Raw genomic sequence first — 16,310 nt, 5'->3', positions numbered from 1 at the left:
AGAAGAAGAAGAAGAAGAAGAAGAAGAAGAAGAAGAAGAAGAAGAAGAAGAAGAAGAAGAAGAAGAAGAAGAAGAAACAGCAGCCAGACAACCTCACAACTTTGACTACACAAAAGAGAATGCTTCAAAGGAGATGCTTGTGAGGTCAAAGCGTAAGTGAAACTGGGAACTGCTTTCATCAGGCTTCCCTGCAAATGGTACATACGTGGACCCATAAACTTTGTTAGGTATAGGGTCAGTTCTACTCATTTGGGGTATATTTGGCATTTTTTGACATTCCCACATTTCCCACAATAACTAGAAGGTTGGTGATGAGAAAATATCATGTCATACTGTTATACATGGTATCAATAAGAACAATTCCAAAATAGAATAATAATTGATCCCTAGGATTCCAAATTGACCTTTGGTCTAGGGCCGTTCTTATGCGAGAAAAGTTGTAAAGTTCAGTCCAGCCTCCAAAATGCTTTTTCATTTGTTACTAACATTTTTCTTTATTTAACCACATTATCAATGGTGTTTCTGATAACCCTTCTGAGAGCGCTTCAGAATTTGGAGGTAAATTTTATGGAGCCTTTTTGGCCTCAGAGTGCTCAGATTATCTAGCTAACCTTTAACCTAGTCCTGCCACATTAAGTGTTAATGTTTCATTTCCATGTTAACTATTGCACTATCATTTCTTGTAAATGTCATCCTTCCAGAATAAAGCGAGGAAGGGAGCTGTTAAGAATTTCCTGCTCCCATGTATCACCTGCTATTTGCTTTTACCCCAGGTGCAAGGCAATATGATTGCTAGCTTCTGGGAGATCATAAAATCGAAATTGATTTTATGGCTCAGAACTGTCTTCCAGCAGTAGTGGAAAGATTTTTTTTTCCTAACAAAGAAAGTGAACCTTTTCCTCTTTCATTTGGCTTTTGAAGTTAATGGAAGAATTGCTGAAATGCCACAGTTTGCTGCACATTTTCTCTGTTTTACCATGAACAGCATCCACACAGGTAACAACTCTCCGTTTGCTGCTGCATTTCTTCCCCGTAGACTCCTCAGTGTCCCTCAGAATCGGTGTAGGGTAAGCTGTGACTGACGGGGCTTCTTCCCATCTGTTGGTCCCGGGCATTTGCCCAACTCCTCTGTGCATTGGAAACGTGCATGTTGAATCAATGCAACGAGCAAAATGGTTGCTGTGAAATCCCTATAAGAAACTCCATTATTCAACTAATAAAACCATTCCATTTTACTTCCAGAGAAGAATGAGAAAGGGCATTAACATATCTAAAGGGAACAAAAAAGTCGTATTTTTCTGGCTCCCTGTGTGTTACTTTGTTCTCCTCCCCTCCTTCCTGCTACTGTCGCATCCTGGTCTCTGCAATGGCTCATCCCCCTTATTTTTTTTTCTTCCACTGCTTCTGTTTTTCTTAGAGTTCCCTGAGTTTTGGGAATCAAACCATTCCCAAAATAAATCACAATTGCTCTAGAACACCAACCCTCAAGGAGGCCTGGGATAAATTAGCCTAAAACATTCCTATCCCGTACCAGCTTTGCAAAGTTGCATTTCTGAGGGCTTCCCATGACTTTTTAAAGGTTGCCCTTCAGCATGGTCCCTTGCTCCTAAGAAGATATTTATTTTCAAAATAGTTTTCAAAGGAAGGCTCTTCTATGATGGAACTCAAAATAATCATGTCCATATCCTAAAAGACACACGTAATTATCCATACCATGTTAAATTGAGGGTCCCTAAGTATGAAATGGGAGAGGGATGGATATTATTCCATGGATGCCAAAACAAGGTGGTGATTATCATTAAGATTTAAGCATTTAAGATTGATAAAATTTAAAGCAGCAACAACAAAAATCTTTTTTTCCTCAAATCTGGGGATTTGGAAATTTGGTCCTAGTCGTGGTGCTATGACTTCCTGTGTTACTGTAAGCCTGGGCCTTGACCTCTCTGAGTCCCAAGTAACTCGCTCACACAATCAGGATGCTAGACCTGCAGCCTTAGAAGTACTACTCAACAGATGTACAGTAGAGTCTAAAGGATCCGTTTTATCCTTTGCAGAAAACACGATAATATTCTTTTAATTATTTGTTAAGTGCAGTGTTATTATGCATGTGTTTAAACAAAGAAAATGGAGCATTTCTATTAAATCTTCGGATTAAATATGCTTGTGTAATGAAGTAAATGTCATGTGTACACACTTAAAATTCTAAAAATTTGTTTCTTTTACTTTAGAAAATTCATAGAAATGGGTTTCATTGATGAAAAAAGAATAGCCATATGGGGCTGGGTGAGTTGTTTTATATGTTTTGTGCCTGTTATTCAGTTCAGCAATCATAATTTTCTAAAGTGTGTGCTTATAAGATTTCTCATGAAATGTTAATGTTGCAACATCATTTAATCTGTCAATGGAAACAGTCAATTTGGATAATCTAGGCTTCAAAGTGGTGGCTTTAAGTGTTCCTTTTTTCCAATCATTTAGTTTCTTCCTCATATAGCAAACTAACTCATAATTGACACATTTTTACTTATTTTTTTTTGTATTATAGTATACTGAACTGAACTATATTCATCAGAGGTGTAATTTCTTTTGTTATTTTAGAGTTAATATATATCTTTTCTATCTCATCATTTCATTTTTATGAAAAGCTAAGCTAACGTTTGAAATCACAGGAACTTTTGAAATATAAATTCCCTAGTACCTAGCTTACCCCAGGCATATCTTGGCTGTTTTGATTCCTTTTTTTCTTTTCTTTTTTTTTTTTTTTGTAATCAAATTATTTTACTAGACCTAATATTAATTTGTACCAATGGGAGAGAAGTATAATTTAGTTTCTGAGTTATAGGTCATGGAGATAATTGCCCATATTTGAGGAGCTAAGCAGTTTTTCAAAATACACATAAAAAGGAAGTGGCAAAACTTCCCAATCATGGGCAATGAAGTCACTGGAAAGTTTAGAGAAATATTGGAAAGAGTTTAGATTTGCCCATTATAAATTATGATAATTACCCTTCAAAGAAGATTTCCTGTTTCACTTTTTGGTCTGAATTTGTACATTTGCAAGTCAATTTGCAGCCGTTTGTGCTTGGGTTGTTTTTCTTGGCTGTTTTCTCTGAGAGCGGCCTGCACAAGATGGAGGGAATGAAACCCAATATTGAAGGGAGTCTGCAGGCTCCGGCTCAGCTCTCAGCTCAGTGACCAGATGAAGAGCTGTTATGAATTTGTGGAAAGTTGTTACTTCAAGCCATTTGGTCCTTCTTAAAACTATCAAATGTTAAATATCTAAACAGAATGGAATTCAAATGGGTGGAAATAAATGAAATATTTTTATAGTGAAATATTTCAGATAAGATCTCTTCTACCATCCATTTTTATGAAATTTCCTAAAGTAAATTTTTGAAAGATTCAGATTTCATGCTGAACACTTACATATAATCATTAACATTTCTCTTACAGTTTTACTTTGCTTTTACTGCAGGCTTTGAAATAACCATAAAGTGGAACTTTTAATTTCATTTCTAGAACATCCTGGTATTAGTTTGGTAGAGAACCATTTATGTGGGATGATTTAAAGAACCCACTCAGCACCCCAAAATACATCCATATCAGTCTGAAATTATTCAATAAGAGATTCTCACCATGTCTATGCAAATGCTTCTAGGAGAGGTTGTATATTAGGTCCCCTTTATTGCTTACTTTCCAACAAGGCAGTGATTGTGAGGTAAATCCTGAGAGCATGCGCACAAGAAGGAATACACTTATTCCATCCAACTGCCAATGGATGCAACATTTGAGCAGTCCCTAAATCAGCAGGACCCAGAAGATCCTGAGGGGAAAAGACCTTAATACTATACTGTTTTTTTTTTTTTATCAATTCTTTATGACTTATTTAATCCATCCATCTGATCACTGACTCATGCATTCTTACCCCAATGTAGTAAATTTTTATTGGATCTCAACTAGGTCTTATATTAGGTTCTTTGGAAGATGAAAAGATGAATAAGTTATAGCTCTGGCCCTTTATTAGATAAAAGAGCAAAAAAGCAATTGCTCAGCAATGTTCCAACTGTTAAGACAGATACAACTTGTGGTGGAAAACACGAGGGAGCGGAGTAGTTAATCCTGGCTGTGAGAGTTAAGGGGAGATTCAGAAATGAGGTAGTGAAGATAATGGTGCATCAATAATGGTGCATTCCAGAGAATGAAGACAGCCTTGACAGGGTCCTGAGGTAACAATGAGTAGGGTGTGGTTGGTCTGGATGCTGGAAACTTCAGACGTGTAAGGCATGTGGTGAGGAAGGTGAAGGAAAGGAATTTGGGTAGGGACTTAGCCAGATTAACAGGAGGCCTTTTAGACTGCATAAAGGAGAATGGGCTCTATCTATGGATCTGTGACACATTTCTCCTATTTTTCTATGTCTCCATGATCATTACACTCCATTTATTCTTTATTTTTGTATTTATTTATTTTTTTAATTTTCCATTCATTCTTTAAATGTCAGTGTTTTTCAGGGTCTGGCCATGAATCTCACTGTTTTTCACTCCCTTGGGAAAACCCATGTAATTTCAAAGATGGTGCTGACTCTCAGATCCCTGTCACTAGCCCCCAGGTCTCTTCTGAGCTCCATGTTCCAAATGCTCACTGACCATCTATCCCAAATGTCTGACTGGAGCCTCAAGCCTAACCTACACAAGCTAAACTTGTTATAGTCTACTTAAAACAAGTCCTCATCTTTATTAAAGGATCTCACCACACACCTAGTCACCCAAATTAGTAAATTCAGAGCTCTTTTCAACTTCTCTTGTTCCCTGACTCCAACATGCCATTGGTTGGTAAGTTCTGTCAATTCTACCTTCAAAAATCTAAATCTGGTCTCATCATCCCCACTGCCAGTGCTTTAGTTCAAGTTTCTTCATATGTAATTTAGATCAGACCTTCTCAAAATTTAGCTTACATAAGCATCACGTGGAGAACTTGTTGAAACAGTTTCCAGGGCCCTACCACTAGAGATTCTGATTCAGTAGTCCAGGGTGAGCCCCAAGGATTTGCATTTCTGACAAGATCTCAGGTAATGCTGATTCTTTTGGTCCATGGACCATTGGGTGGTACCAGTTTAACTATTCCAGTTGCCTCTTAACTAGCCTTCCTGCTTTGACCTCACAAGCTGCAATGTTGCTAATGAAGTTGCTATTCCAAAACATAATTCTTACCATGTTGCTTTTCTGCTTATATGCTTATATATTTTCTAAGGCCACATATTGATCTTGACCTGGTGCCCAAACTTATTTCCTTGCATGCAAAGCCCTTGACAATCTGGCTGTAACCTGCTTTTCTGGCCTCATCTCTTTCCACTTCTCCCCCACGCCTTATGAATAATTTGACTTTTCCCTGCAACCTGAAATGTGTCCATCTTCTCCCATCCTGCTCCTCTGCCTCCAAAATGGAAAACTCCTACTTACTCTTTAAAACCCAACTCAGATATGACTTTCTTTGTGCTCCAGTAGTTCTTTATACTGCTCTTCTAGGAATTATCATGTTTTATTTTGTCTATCTATTGATTTCTCCCATGAGAATGTAAGCTCATCGAGGGAATGGACTTTGTATTTTTTTTTAATTTTTTTTCTCAAATGTTTAGCATAATACTTGGCCATCCCATACACCAATGATGTTATTTAAACTAAATTTAATCCTATAAGTCAGTGTTCCCCCAAATGTATCTTATTAATAACCAAGGACTTTTTCAGGAAAAGGTCCTCTGGGTCTAATAATATGGTAAATCATGAATTCTACATAATAGTGTATATTGGCTTGGTGAAAGAACAGTAAAGAATCCTGTTAAATTTTGATTAATATAGTATTACCAAAAGGTATTTGATTCCATGGATCCTTTTTTGAAACGTGCTCTTGAAGTCAATAGGGAATAGAATTGGTGTCTTAGAAAGATACTCTTAGGGCACCTGGGTGGCTCAGTTGGTTAAGCGACTGCCTTCGGCTCAGGTCATGATCCTGGAGTCCCAGGATCGAGTCCCACATCAGGCTCCCTGCTCAGCAGGGAGTCTGCTTCTCCCTCTGACCCTCCTCCCTCTCATGTTCTCTGTCTCTCATTCTCTCTCTCACAAATAAATAAAATCTTTAAAAAAAAAAAAATTTAAAAAAAAAAAAGAAAGATACTCTTGGCCACAGGGCAAAGGATGGTCTGAGGTGGGGGAGGGAGTGGGCCAAGAATCTAGGGAGCAGTAATATTGGCCACAAATACCAAGGGCCTGAATTCAAACAGTGAAGTAGGAGGTGGGAAGAGGTCAGAGCTTCAAGTGTTGTTTTCTAGTATAATAAACAGGGACCTGTGGGAAACTGGAGATGTGGAAGAGGAAGCTGTTGAGAATGACCGTGAGCGTTACTTAGCCATTAGTGTGTCTCATATCAAGGAAGAAAGTATCTGTTTCCATGAAGCGTTAGGCAGGTTAGCAGTCTGAGACATATACTAAAGCTGACCCCAGACATTTTTGGTAGTTAGTTGGCAAATAAGCTGCAAATCTTATGTTTGCCTCCATAATCCTGATTAAGAAGGGGAAAGGAAGCGTTTTTATCTTACCCTTTTATATTTCTGGCTCACACAAACCAAAATCCAGTAGCTCTGTTCTTGGCTGTTTATTAAATAGCCACCAGGCCCCCAGCACCATGCCTAGGATGTGTCTGCTATAGCTGGTTCTTCACCAGGCCATCTTGCACCTCAGGGGACATTTGGCAATGTCTGGAGTCATTTGTGGTTGTCACAACTGGGGGAGTGCTCCTGGCAGCTAATGAGTCGAGGCCAGAGATGCTGTTAAACATCCCACAATGCACAGGACAGGTCCCCACAAAAAAGAATTACCCAGCCCAAAATGTCAACCGTGCTGAGGTTGCAAAACCCTGGTTTATGCGAAGAAAAATTGAAGTAATTATTCTGACAATTGAAGAGCAGCAGGGGTTTTGCCTAAATTATTAGAATAACAACCTCATTCGTGGGCCTTGCTTTGTTAATATAGGCCTAGCCAGGTGGTGTTGAATAAGCATTAGTTCATGATTTAATCTTAGTTCCTTTCTCTTCCAGTGACTAATTATAAGCAATTTGAATTGCTATGTGCGATCAACGATGTAAAAGTAGGACAAATGCACCTCTAATGAGACTACATTAGACTCCAAACTTAAAGTTCCCCGACGAGGTTTGCCCCAGTGCAAGGACAGAGAGGAAGGTCATGGGTTGTAGAGGCAAGTGTCCTGGCTTTGAGTCCCAGCTCTGCTGCTTCCTGACTCCCAGAGCCCTCTAAGTTCCCTCCAGCCACGGCTTCCTCGTCGTGAAAGGCAGCCGTGATTTCCTCACCGGGGCCCTGTGAGGATGAGCTGAGTTAACAGGAAAGTGATATATTTGACAAGTATTGATTCTTTTTTTTTTTTAAGATTTTATTTATTCATTTGACAGAGAGAGAGAGACAGAGAGAGACAGCGAGAGAGGGAACACAAGCGGGGGGGTGGGAGAGGGAGAATCAAACTTCCCACTGAGCAGAGAGCCCGATGTGGGGCTCGATCCCAAGACCCTGGGATCATGACCTGAGCCGAAGGCAGATGCTTAATGACTGAGCCACCCAGGCGCCCCGACTATTTGATTCTATTCCCCTCTGTGTTCTACGCCATGTTGTCAGTGATGGGGATACATTCATTAACCAGGCAGATGAAAATGTTTACCTTTATGGAGTTGGGAACAGTTGGGAAGGAAGACAATAAGCAGGACAAGTAAGTACAATGAACAGGATGTTAAACGATGACGAGTGCTCTGGTGAAAAACAAAACACAAAAAGATAGGAGCACGATGCAGGGTTGGTGCATCGTAGATGAGAAGGACAGGTGCGACTCTCTCTGGGTCAAGACTTGAAATGGGGAGGAAGCGAGCCATGGCCGTATCCTGGGGAAAGAGGGTTCTAGGCGGAAGGTGGCAGCATTTGTGAAAGTCCTGGGGCTAGATCATGCCTGGAGAGTCCAGAGAACATCAGGAGAGCCGACAAGCAGGGGAACATCTGAGGAGGGAGAAGGGAAACAGAGAGTGTGGGTCCTCCAAGAAGGTTGCAAGAGCCTTGGCCGTACAAACGTTAGCTATTCATTATAACTGCCTGTAGGTAAAATGTTCAAGTGTGCATTATGGCTCACATAAGAGCGTTCTATAAACCCCTCAAAATTCTGTGCCCTTCTAAGAATGTTTTTAAAGATATCCTTCGTTTAAACAAAATGGCAAGGCATCTAAGTGCAAAGGACAAAATTCTAGAATTCTCATGGCCAATCTGCTCCGTGGGTTCCTTTCTTGCGACAGCCACCCACTCTGCCTTGGAGCCCCACCCATGGGAGAGCAGAAAAAAGTCAACGCGGGTTTATTTTATTTCCTCTTCATTTCTACAATAGGAATCGCTTTTCTAAGCCGCCTGAGAATTTAAAGAACACCTACTTTTGTTGTGCTGTTGCTACACTCGTTTTGCTCTTACAAATTCCTAGAGACAATTCGTATTCATCCTGGAAACATGGAAATTGTATTTAGGGACAGCACTGCTCTCTAATCACTGAGTAGATACAGGTTAATAATTTGTGAGATTTCGAACAGAAGTGTTGAAAACCCTTTTTACTATGTGTAAATGCTTTCCATTTCAAATCTCACTTCATGCTATTTCAGCGGGACCCACCGTTGTTACTGGTAGTGAACACGCTTTTCCAATACAACCACAAACAATAATATTTCTAACTCAGCTTACTTTCCTCTCAGTTGAACCTAAAAGAAAGAAGGAGAGGACTTCCATTTCAATAATAGTCGTTGCTAACTTATGAAATCAAAGCAAATCATTTTTATAAGTGAAAATTTTCACTTACCAAAATGATTTTCAAACCCACTGTTCCTTCCGTTTTTAAAATATATTTTCCCCTATTAGAACATGTTTTAGTTCTTCTCTAAGTATAATAAAAGGAGGGCATGATATAATTGGAGCTGCTTCTTCTATTCTGTGTTTTGCCACCAAGGGTCCTCAATAAAATTCCCCAGAACTGGAAACATACAACTGTACACTAGTTAAAAAATTCTTCCTTTACCTCATGAATTCAGCAAGATTGTTTAACTTATCCCCCCATTCCATTATTTCGTGGGTTAAGAATAGAGCCCTCCCACTGATTTGCCCTCATTAGCATGTCTGTCCTCTGTCTGCCTATCTGTCTCTCACTCTGTGAACTCTCCCTCTCACTCTTTCACCCTCTCTGAAGACTGACTTCTCTGTGGCAAAGGGTGATATGATCTCTGCTGACCCAAGGGAAAATGGCTCCCAGAGGTTTGTGGTAATAAGGTCCTAAATACAAGGCCCATTCCTAGTTGGGAAGTCCCACTGTCCTCTGGTGACTTGTGGGGAACGTTCCTGTGTTGGGGCAAGAATATGCACCGAGAATCACTTCCTGATCTAGCACACACATTTTGGGGGTTCAGGACCCAGAGCACTGTTTAGTCCACATTCCCAGGAGAAGCCTCTCTCTCAAGCATGTTTCCACAGCCCAAATTTCACTTCCGGGGGAGATGCCACCTTATTGCGTTCATTTCTTCACTTTTAGGACAAGGTTCAAATTTCCAAGTGACATGGGCAGATAGCTCCTGTTATCAGGGTCACATTTCTGAATCATCTCCCTGATTCCTTGGGGAAGAAAATTGATGAGAGCTAACCCTACTCCTGACTCCTTTTGTATTTCTTTGTTTTTCCATTCAATTTGTGGGGGGCTATGTAAGACTTTTAAAGACACCAATGGCTTTTCCTCCTTTGAGCTGCTATGCCAGAAATCCCCCCTCAGAACAGAATATGTAACACTACATTATACACAAACTCTGGCCATGTCCTTAACTATCCAAAAGGTTCTTATGTCTTACCCTTGTTGTTCTATTATGAAAACCAATAAGTAAATACACAGATGTGAGTATTGTCTTACAGGACTTTTGCAGACTGTGGGAAGTATCCCGCTTTTACATTTGGGGAATAATCTCCTTTCTTTGTGCATTTCTCTCAAGTACAATCCTGGTTTTGCTCTGGCAAGGCCCTCATTGGAAAAATAGAGAGGAAAAAAAAATTTGGGCAGAAAAGTTGCAATTATAAATATCTCTTCAACTGCCCCTACCATGCTCCAATCAGCACACCAAGTATTTTTAGTTTACTGGCGGTGAAATGATGCTGTGTCAGGTGGAGCTTGCTGCCAAGGGTGCAAGATAGACATTTAATCTGCCCCATGCATATCCCCAACTCCCATCAGTACTTATTGTGAGCAGAGTTGCTGTAAAACGATGTTGGAGACTTTCTGAAAGCAAATCTGGGACTGACTTGTAATGATGTCTCCACAGTCCTACGGAGGCTATGTTTCATCCCTGGCCCTTGCTTCAGGAACCGGTCTTTTCAAATGTGGGATAGCAGTGGCTCCTGTCTCCAGCTGGGAATATTACGGTATGGAAACATTTCATAACTGTGGCTGCGAAAACATTTAACACATAATTACTCTATATTTGAGGTTGCTAGGAAAACAAATTATGCAGTAAAATTCACCCCAGCTTCACTGGGGAAAGCATAATCTAGAAGCGAGGTGGTTTATATGATGCATTGTAATCATGTTGCAATAATCAAAGAAATCTTAAGAGTGAGGGAGGACTCTTCCAAAACCCAGTGTATCTGAGCCTCTCCCCGAAACCTGGTGCCTCCTGATACACCAAACCTTTAAAACCAGAGCCGAGTCTGTGTTTTTGCAGGCACACGTGTGGCCTGTAAATACATTTTACGCAAAGTTGGGCGGAGCCAAACTATTCACCTCCAAGTCACAGTTTGCAGCCGCCAGGTCCATTGCTCCAGAAACCAGAGCCACAAAAAAATTTTGTTAAGAAGTACACCTCCCGTGGGTGCCTATTTTTATGATTCACATTAATGCAGGATGATTATTTGGAATTAACTCTAATAATTGCACAAAAATTAGCTTTCATCAGATCCTCGTCCCTGGGTTGGGGTAGAAATGAGACAGCTATAACTCTCAGGCAATCTTTATTCAGAAAAAAAAAATGTGTGTGTGTGTGTGTGTGTGTGTGTGTGTGTGTGTTGGGAGAGGAGGACTGGGGGCACATAGTTCCATCCCAGATTAATTAAGACACCAATAAAAGTACAAGAGGTGGCTGCATTTGTGATTTTTTAAAAAATACAATGAGGTCATTCCATAAGGTCTTTCCTAGCTAAACATCTCCCCCACCAAAGAGTGCAAGAGAAAAAGCTTAAGATCAGTCCTTTCTAATGTTAGCTGTGCCTGTCTCCTCCTTTGCCTCTCTAGCCCTGTTGAGGCAAATCGCAGAGCAAATGACTTGGGTGGAGCATTACAGTAAAGGCAAGCAGGAACCTTCCTCAGCAGCTCCATGGGGGAAGGTGACGAGCAGTTCTCGAATTGGGGGGTCTTGTTGGTTAATGGAATGACCCATATCACATGTAAACAACATATTCTCATATATTTTATAGCATCTATCTACACAGAGCGCTTCATGGGCCTCCCAACAAAGAACGATAACCTCAAGCACTATAAAGTAAGCGTTTTCTGTTTCATTTAGGTCATTGACTTCTTGCAAATGCGCTAAATAATTTTGAAGCAGTCATTCAGAGTTTATACTTTTGCTGGCTCCCCAAGCAAATACGCTGATCTTTTGTTAGCTGCAAAACACCTCACTAGGAAGACATTTACTCTCTTAGGATTCTCTTCTTTCTTTCCCCATCCTCCCTTCCCTCACCTCCCTTTTCCGCATCCTCCTGCCCACCCCCAGCCCCTACACAGCTTGAGCGGGCATCATTTATGCCTAAGGTCTCACTCATATGTAACATATGACACATAAACTTCCCGTTTTTCAAACGAAGAATCAGATGGAAGTAATGCAAATGATGATGAAAATGTGTTGCTCTGACTCTTAAATATTTATCAACCAAAGCAATACATAATTTCAGTATTGGTGCTAAGTCCATCGCACAATGATTTAGCTAGTTTTCTATTAGAACTTGCAGCAACTAAAATGTTAATTTTTCCTCTTTTCCAGAATTCAACTGTGATGGCAAGAGCAGAATATTTCAGAAATGTAGACTATCTTCTCATCCACGGAACAGCAGATGGTGAGGTTTAAGCAAGACTCTTACACATAAAAATACTGAGCCAACATCACTTTGTTTAAGAAACATTAAGCATCCTCCTATGCCTGTGCTCAGGGTCAGTACCTAAGAGTCAGGGACATTTCCACAAATGAGTGCGATGACTCACTGCTGACAATGTCAACCGCATGACTAGATAATTGTCGGTGTTCATTTGCAGGCAGTACATTGTCACTTGATGCTTTCTGGTATTTAGCAGCACTTTAACTCTCTCTCTTTGTTGCAGATAATGTGCACTTTCAAAACTCAGCACAGATTGCTAAAGCTCTGGTTAATGCACAAGTGGATTTCCAGGCAATGGTACATAATTTCGTTTGACTCCCGTTCACGGCCTTAGACCTGTAAGCTCAAAGGAGGAATCTGATTTTTCATTATTATTTTTTTTTTCAAAAACCTGGCAAACGGGCTGTAGGGTAGAGTAGGCAGAACATTAGCAAGTGGGTCTTGGATCTTCCATGAACTCCCTGAAGGACGTGAGGTGACCCATGTCACCTCTGGGGATCCGGTTGAGTCCTATCTGAAATAAAGACATCCGTGAGATTGATGATCTTCTAGCTCGAACATCCAATAGTTCTGTGATCCTGCTTACATAATGTAGCTGCATGCTTAGCATCCCCACAAAAGCTGGGAGTCCCAAAGCAGCGAAAAGCTTCCGCGTATTCAGTAAGGAGCGATTGGGGAATGTTATCAGCGGCCACAGAGGCTCCCTGAAGTCAGGCAGCCCCACTCAGAGTTAGGGAACCCTTTCACCCGTGTGTTCTCAGTGCCTGACACAAGCCTGGCCCAGCACAGAAACTGGAGTGTTCCCCGAGCGAATGAATGAATGAGCTAGCCGGAGAGTCCGGGTGGGTGGCACGAGGACTCGGAAATGACAACAGAGGGAAAAGGAAGGTGAAAACCACGGCAAGAGAGACAACCCCTGACAGCAGCTTCCCCTCCTCAGGGAGCAGAAGTTCTCCCTCACTTGCTTTTCCTGAATGAGAACCTCGAAAAGGAAACCCCCATTTTTGGAAATTGGGCTTTTTAAAATAATTTGCAAAGGGAGATGGGAGATTTTTCTGATCTTTTTTAATCGTGACCCCCCCAACGTAAATTCACCTTCTAAGTGTATAGCATTCCATCATGACCACTATCCACCTTTATTCAGTAAAAACAATAATCTCGCCAGCCTCTCTCCAACAATGAAGTTTAAATGTATAACGTCATCTTCCTGGGTGACTTTAATGATACTATGTTTAACTCCTATGAAAGGTGTTTACAGTTATATGTGTTGTGGATTTTCTGCAGCAGAGAGGAATTGGATTTCAGAGGCTACAAGCCTCATAGAGTTTTTGAGCTAGCAGAAGCCTTAGAGAAAATCAAATCCAAACTCCTTATTTTTTCAAATGAGGAAACCAAGCTCCAGAGGAGCAAAGTGATAGACCCAGCTCTGGAGCACGTACCTGCCTCCTGACCCCCCAAGATGCTAGCCATTGTGAAACCTCAGCCACCAAGATCTAAAATATAAGCTGAAAATAAACAAACAAACAAACAAATAAATAAATAAATAAAATAAAATACGAGCTTAAAGAATGGGAAAGAATAGTCCTGGTTAATAAAAGACCTTTTCTGTCTTCCTGTTCTAAATGTCTGCATGTGAGCTATCTTATTAAGTGCTCTTAAGTAGAATTTCTTTTTTTTTTTTTAAGATTTTATTTATTTATTTGAGACAGAGAGAATGAGAGACAGAGAGCATGAGAGGGAGGAGGGTCAGAGGGAGAAGCAGACTCCCTGCCGAGCAGGGAGCCCGATGCGGGACTCGATCCCGAGACTCCAGGATCATGACCCGAGCCGAAGGCAGTCGCTTAACCGACTGAGCCACTCAGGCGCCCCTTAAGTAGAATTTCAATCACAGCATTAGAAAAATGGTCGGGACCTGCGAGCATTAGAAAGTCAAAGCTGGGTGCCTTGTGTGGCCGTGGGCGTGACTCCAGCATCTGGTCTCTGCCTTGCAGTGGTACTCGGACCAGAACCATGGCATATCCGGCCTGTCCACGAAGCACCTGTACACCCACATGACCCGCTTCCTAAAGCAGTGTTTTTCTTTGTCCGACTAAGAAGGACGCAGACGCAAGCTTGTATCACAGTGGGATGTATCACAGTGGGAACACTTCGTATAAATGCCTCAGACCACTTGCTTGTTTTACTCTTTATGCTGTTAAATCCTGGGACAAACAGACGAATGATGTTCTAAAGGCTGGCGGAAGATTAAGACTCAGAAACTCAACTCAAACATTGTTTACATTTTCTGGCACTCTCTGAAAGGAGAGAAAAGGGAACCGTGCCTTTTGCTTTGGACACAGTGTTTTATCACCTGTTCATTTGAGGAAAATAATAAAGTCAGAAGTTAAAGTGCTGTTATTTTGTCTGTGTGCATTAATTTCAACTTCCGGTTTTATCACAGAAAATAAACGCTTGTGCTAGGCAAGCACATGAGTCACGTTAGATGGGGATGGAGAAGAAGAATCTAGAAGAGTTTGGATTTTTGTAATTAGGATTCCAAATGCTGGAATGAATAGCTCAGAGTATGAAAAAGCATTGTTCAGAAATCAAGTTCGAGATGCATTTCATAGAGGCGTCCTGATGTTTGCACTCTATGCTGGACCTCCAAGAAATGTTTATGAAATTTCTCCCAGATTTCTTCAACGTAGCCAAAAGCACTCAACAGGGATAAAATCAGAATTTTGAATTCAGGCTCCTTTTAATAAATGCTTCAAATTTAGAAACATTCCTATTTTGTATCCCTTTCAAGAATTAGCAATGGTAACTGCCTTCAGATTGCTAAGCCACACCAAACTAAGCAAGCAAAACAATTAAATAAAAAGGACATCCACAGCTAGAAAGGAAAAATGTTGTATCTATGAGATTTTTCTGGGGTTTGAGTTTGACATTACTGAGCTCATTTTGAAAAAGAAAAAAAAAAAAGCCATAATGCTTGCAACCCCGAAGGTGACTCTCTGACAGTAAGGGTCCCCATCAATTAGAAACTTATGGGCAGCTTCCATCTCTGTAACTGCCACCGAATTAAAAAGACCCAGGTCACCAGAAGATATTTATTAAATGAATGTTGGAAGTATCCATGAAGCCTCTCCCTAGGGGACTTTTCATTGATGTGTTTCCTGGCCCGAGGTGGCTCTGGACGATTTCTTCCCATCCCTAGCTTGATCCTTCCTAGTTGCAGCTAGAAGACCCTTATGCCTTCTCTCATGCTCTGGTTTCTCTTCAGATCTCTCATGCTCTACAGCCAGAAGAACCCACCCAGGCATGCAGCGTTACGGCAGGAAGGGGCCTCTAAGATCAGAGACCACAGCCTCCTCTAGAATTGTCAGACATTTCTCTGTCCAATGCTCTCTCTACCACCGCTTTCTGAAATCATGCCTCCCACTCACGGCACATGGCCCCACCGCACCTGTCAGGAAGGGGTGCTCTGTCAGGAAGTTTGAGCAGCACCCACACAGATTCAGGGCTGGCCATAGCACCCCCTCCCCACATCTATGCAACTGCCGATGTCCTGGGGGGCAGAGAGAAGCTATTCCTTTCCCATTTTGTTTTGCCTGGAGCAGCCTCAGAAGCAAGTCCAGATGTCCTCATAATATTCTCATCATCCACTCTCTCCAGCTGGGGAGAGGAGAATAAGCAACAGTTCTTTCTTAATCCTCTATCAAGGGGTACAACAGGGCAAGTGCAAATAATAAGAAAATCTTGTTCCTTCAACGTCTTTTCTGCCTTTGTGGAATTCTGCAAAGCTGTTGTTTAATATCAGCATGCAATAAGAGGTCTCCAGCCTCACGCCTCTGGTTCCCACTGCTGCAGAGGCAACTTCTAAAAGACAAATCGAAATGTTCCAGTATTCCAGGTAAAAAACTCCAGTCTTCTCCACGGTCTACAAGATAATATTGTAGATGTTAGATGTGGAACATTCCCATCATCACAGACAGTGCTATTGGATGGTGCTGTCCTAGCAATCTTCACAGACTATATCTTGGAACATGGCATATGGTAGAAGCTCAGCGATTGATAAATGAGTGAATGCATCTGTGTTTGTGGAAGATTCATTTTTCTACATT

General features: G+C 41.2%; 1 protein-coding gene across 1 annotated transcript in view; it reads left to right on the top strand.

The window, feature by feature from the left end:
- LOC110591909 (fibroblast activation protein alpha) overlaps window positions 1-14,594 on the top strand; it is a 73,117-nt gene extending 58,523 nt beyond the window's left edge. The window contains exons 21-26 of the mRNA XM_021702890.2: window positions 2,229-2,283; window positions 10,383-10,482; window positions 11,530-11,594; window positions 12,096-12,168; window positions 12,431-12,504; window positions 14,199-14,594. Coding sequence (XP_021558565.2) covers window positions 2,229-2,283; window positions 10,383-10,482; window positions 11,530-11,594; window positions 12,096-12,168; window positions 12,431-12,504; window positions 14,199-14,300 — 469 coding nt within the window. The 3' untranslated portion in view covers window positions 14,301-14,594. The remainder of the gene's footprint in view (window positions 1-2,228; window positions 2,284-10,382; window positions 10,483-11,529; window positions 11,595-12,095; window positions 12,169-12,430; window positions 12,505-14,198) is intronic.
- Window positions 14,595-16,310: the final 1,716 nt, after the last annotated feature.

The sequence above is a fragment of the Neomonachus schauinslandi genome, chromosome 3 (genome assembly GCF_002201575.2).
Source record: "Neomonachus schauinslandi chromosome 3, ASM220157v2, whole genome shotgun sequence".
Taxonomy (NCBI): Eukaryota; Metazoa; Chordata; class Mammalia; order Carnivora; family Phocidae; genus Neomonachus; species Neomonachus schauinslandi.
Note: the sequence above shows the minus strand (reverse complement) of the source record. Positions and strands in the feature narration are given on the sequence as shown.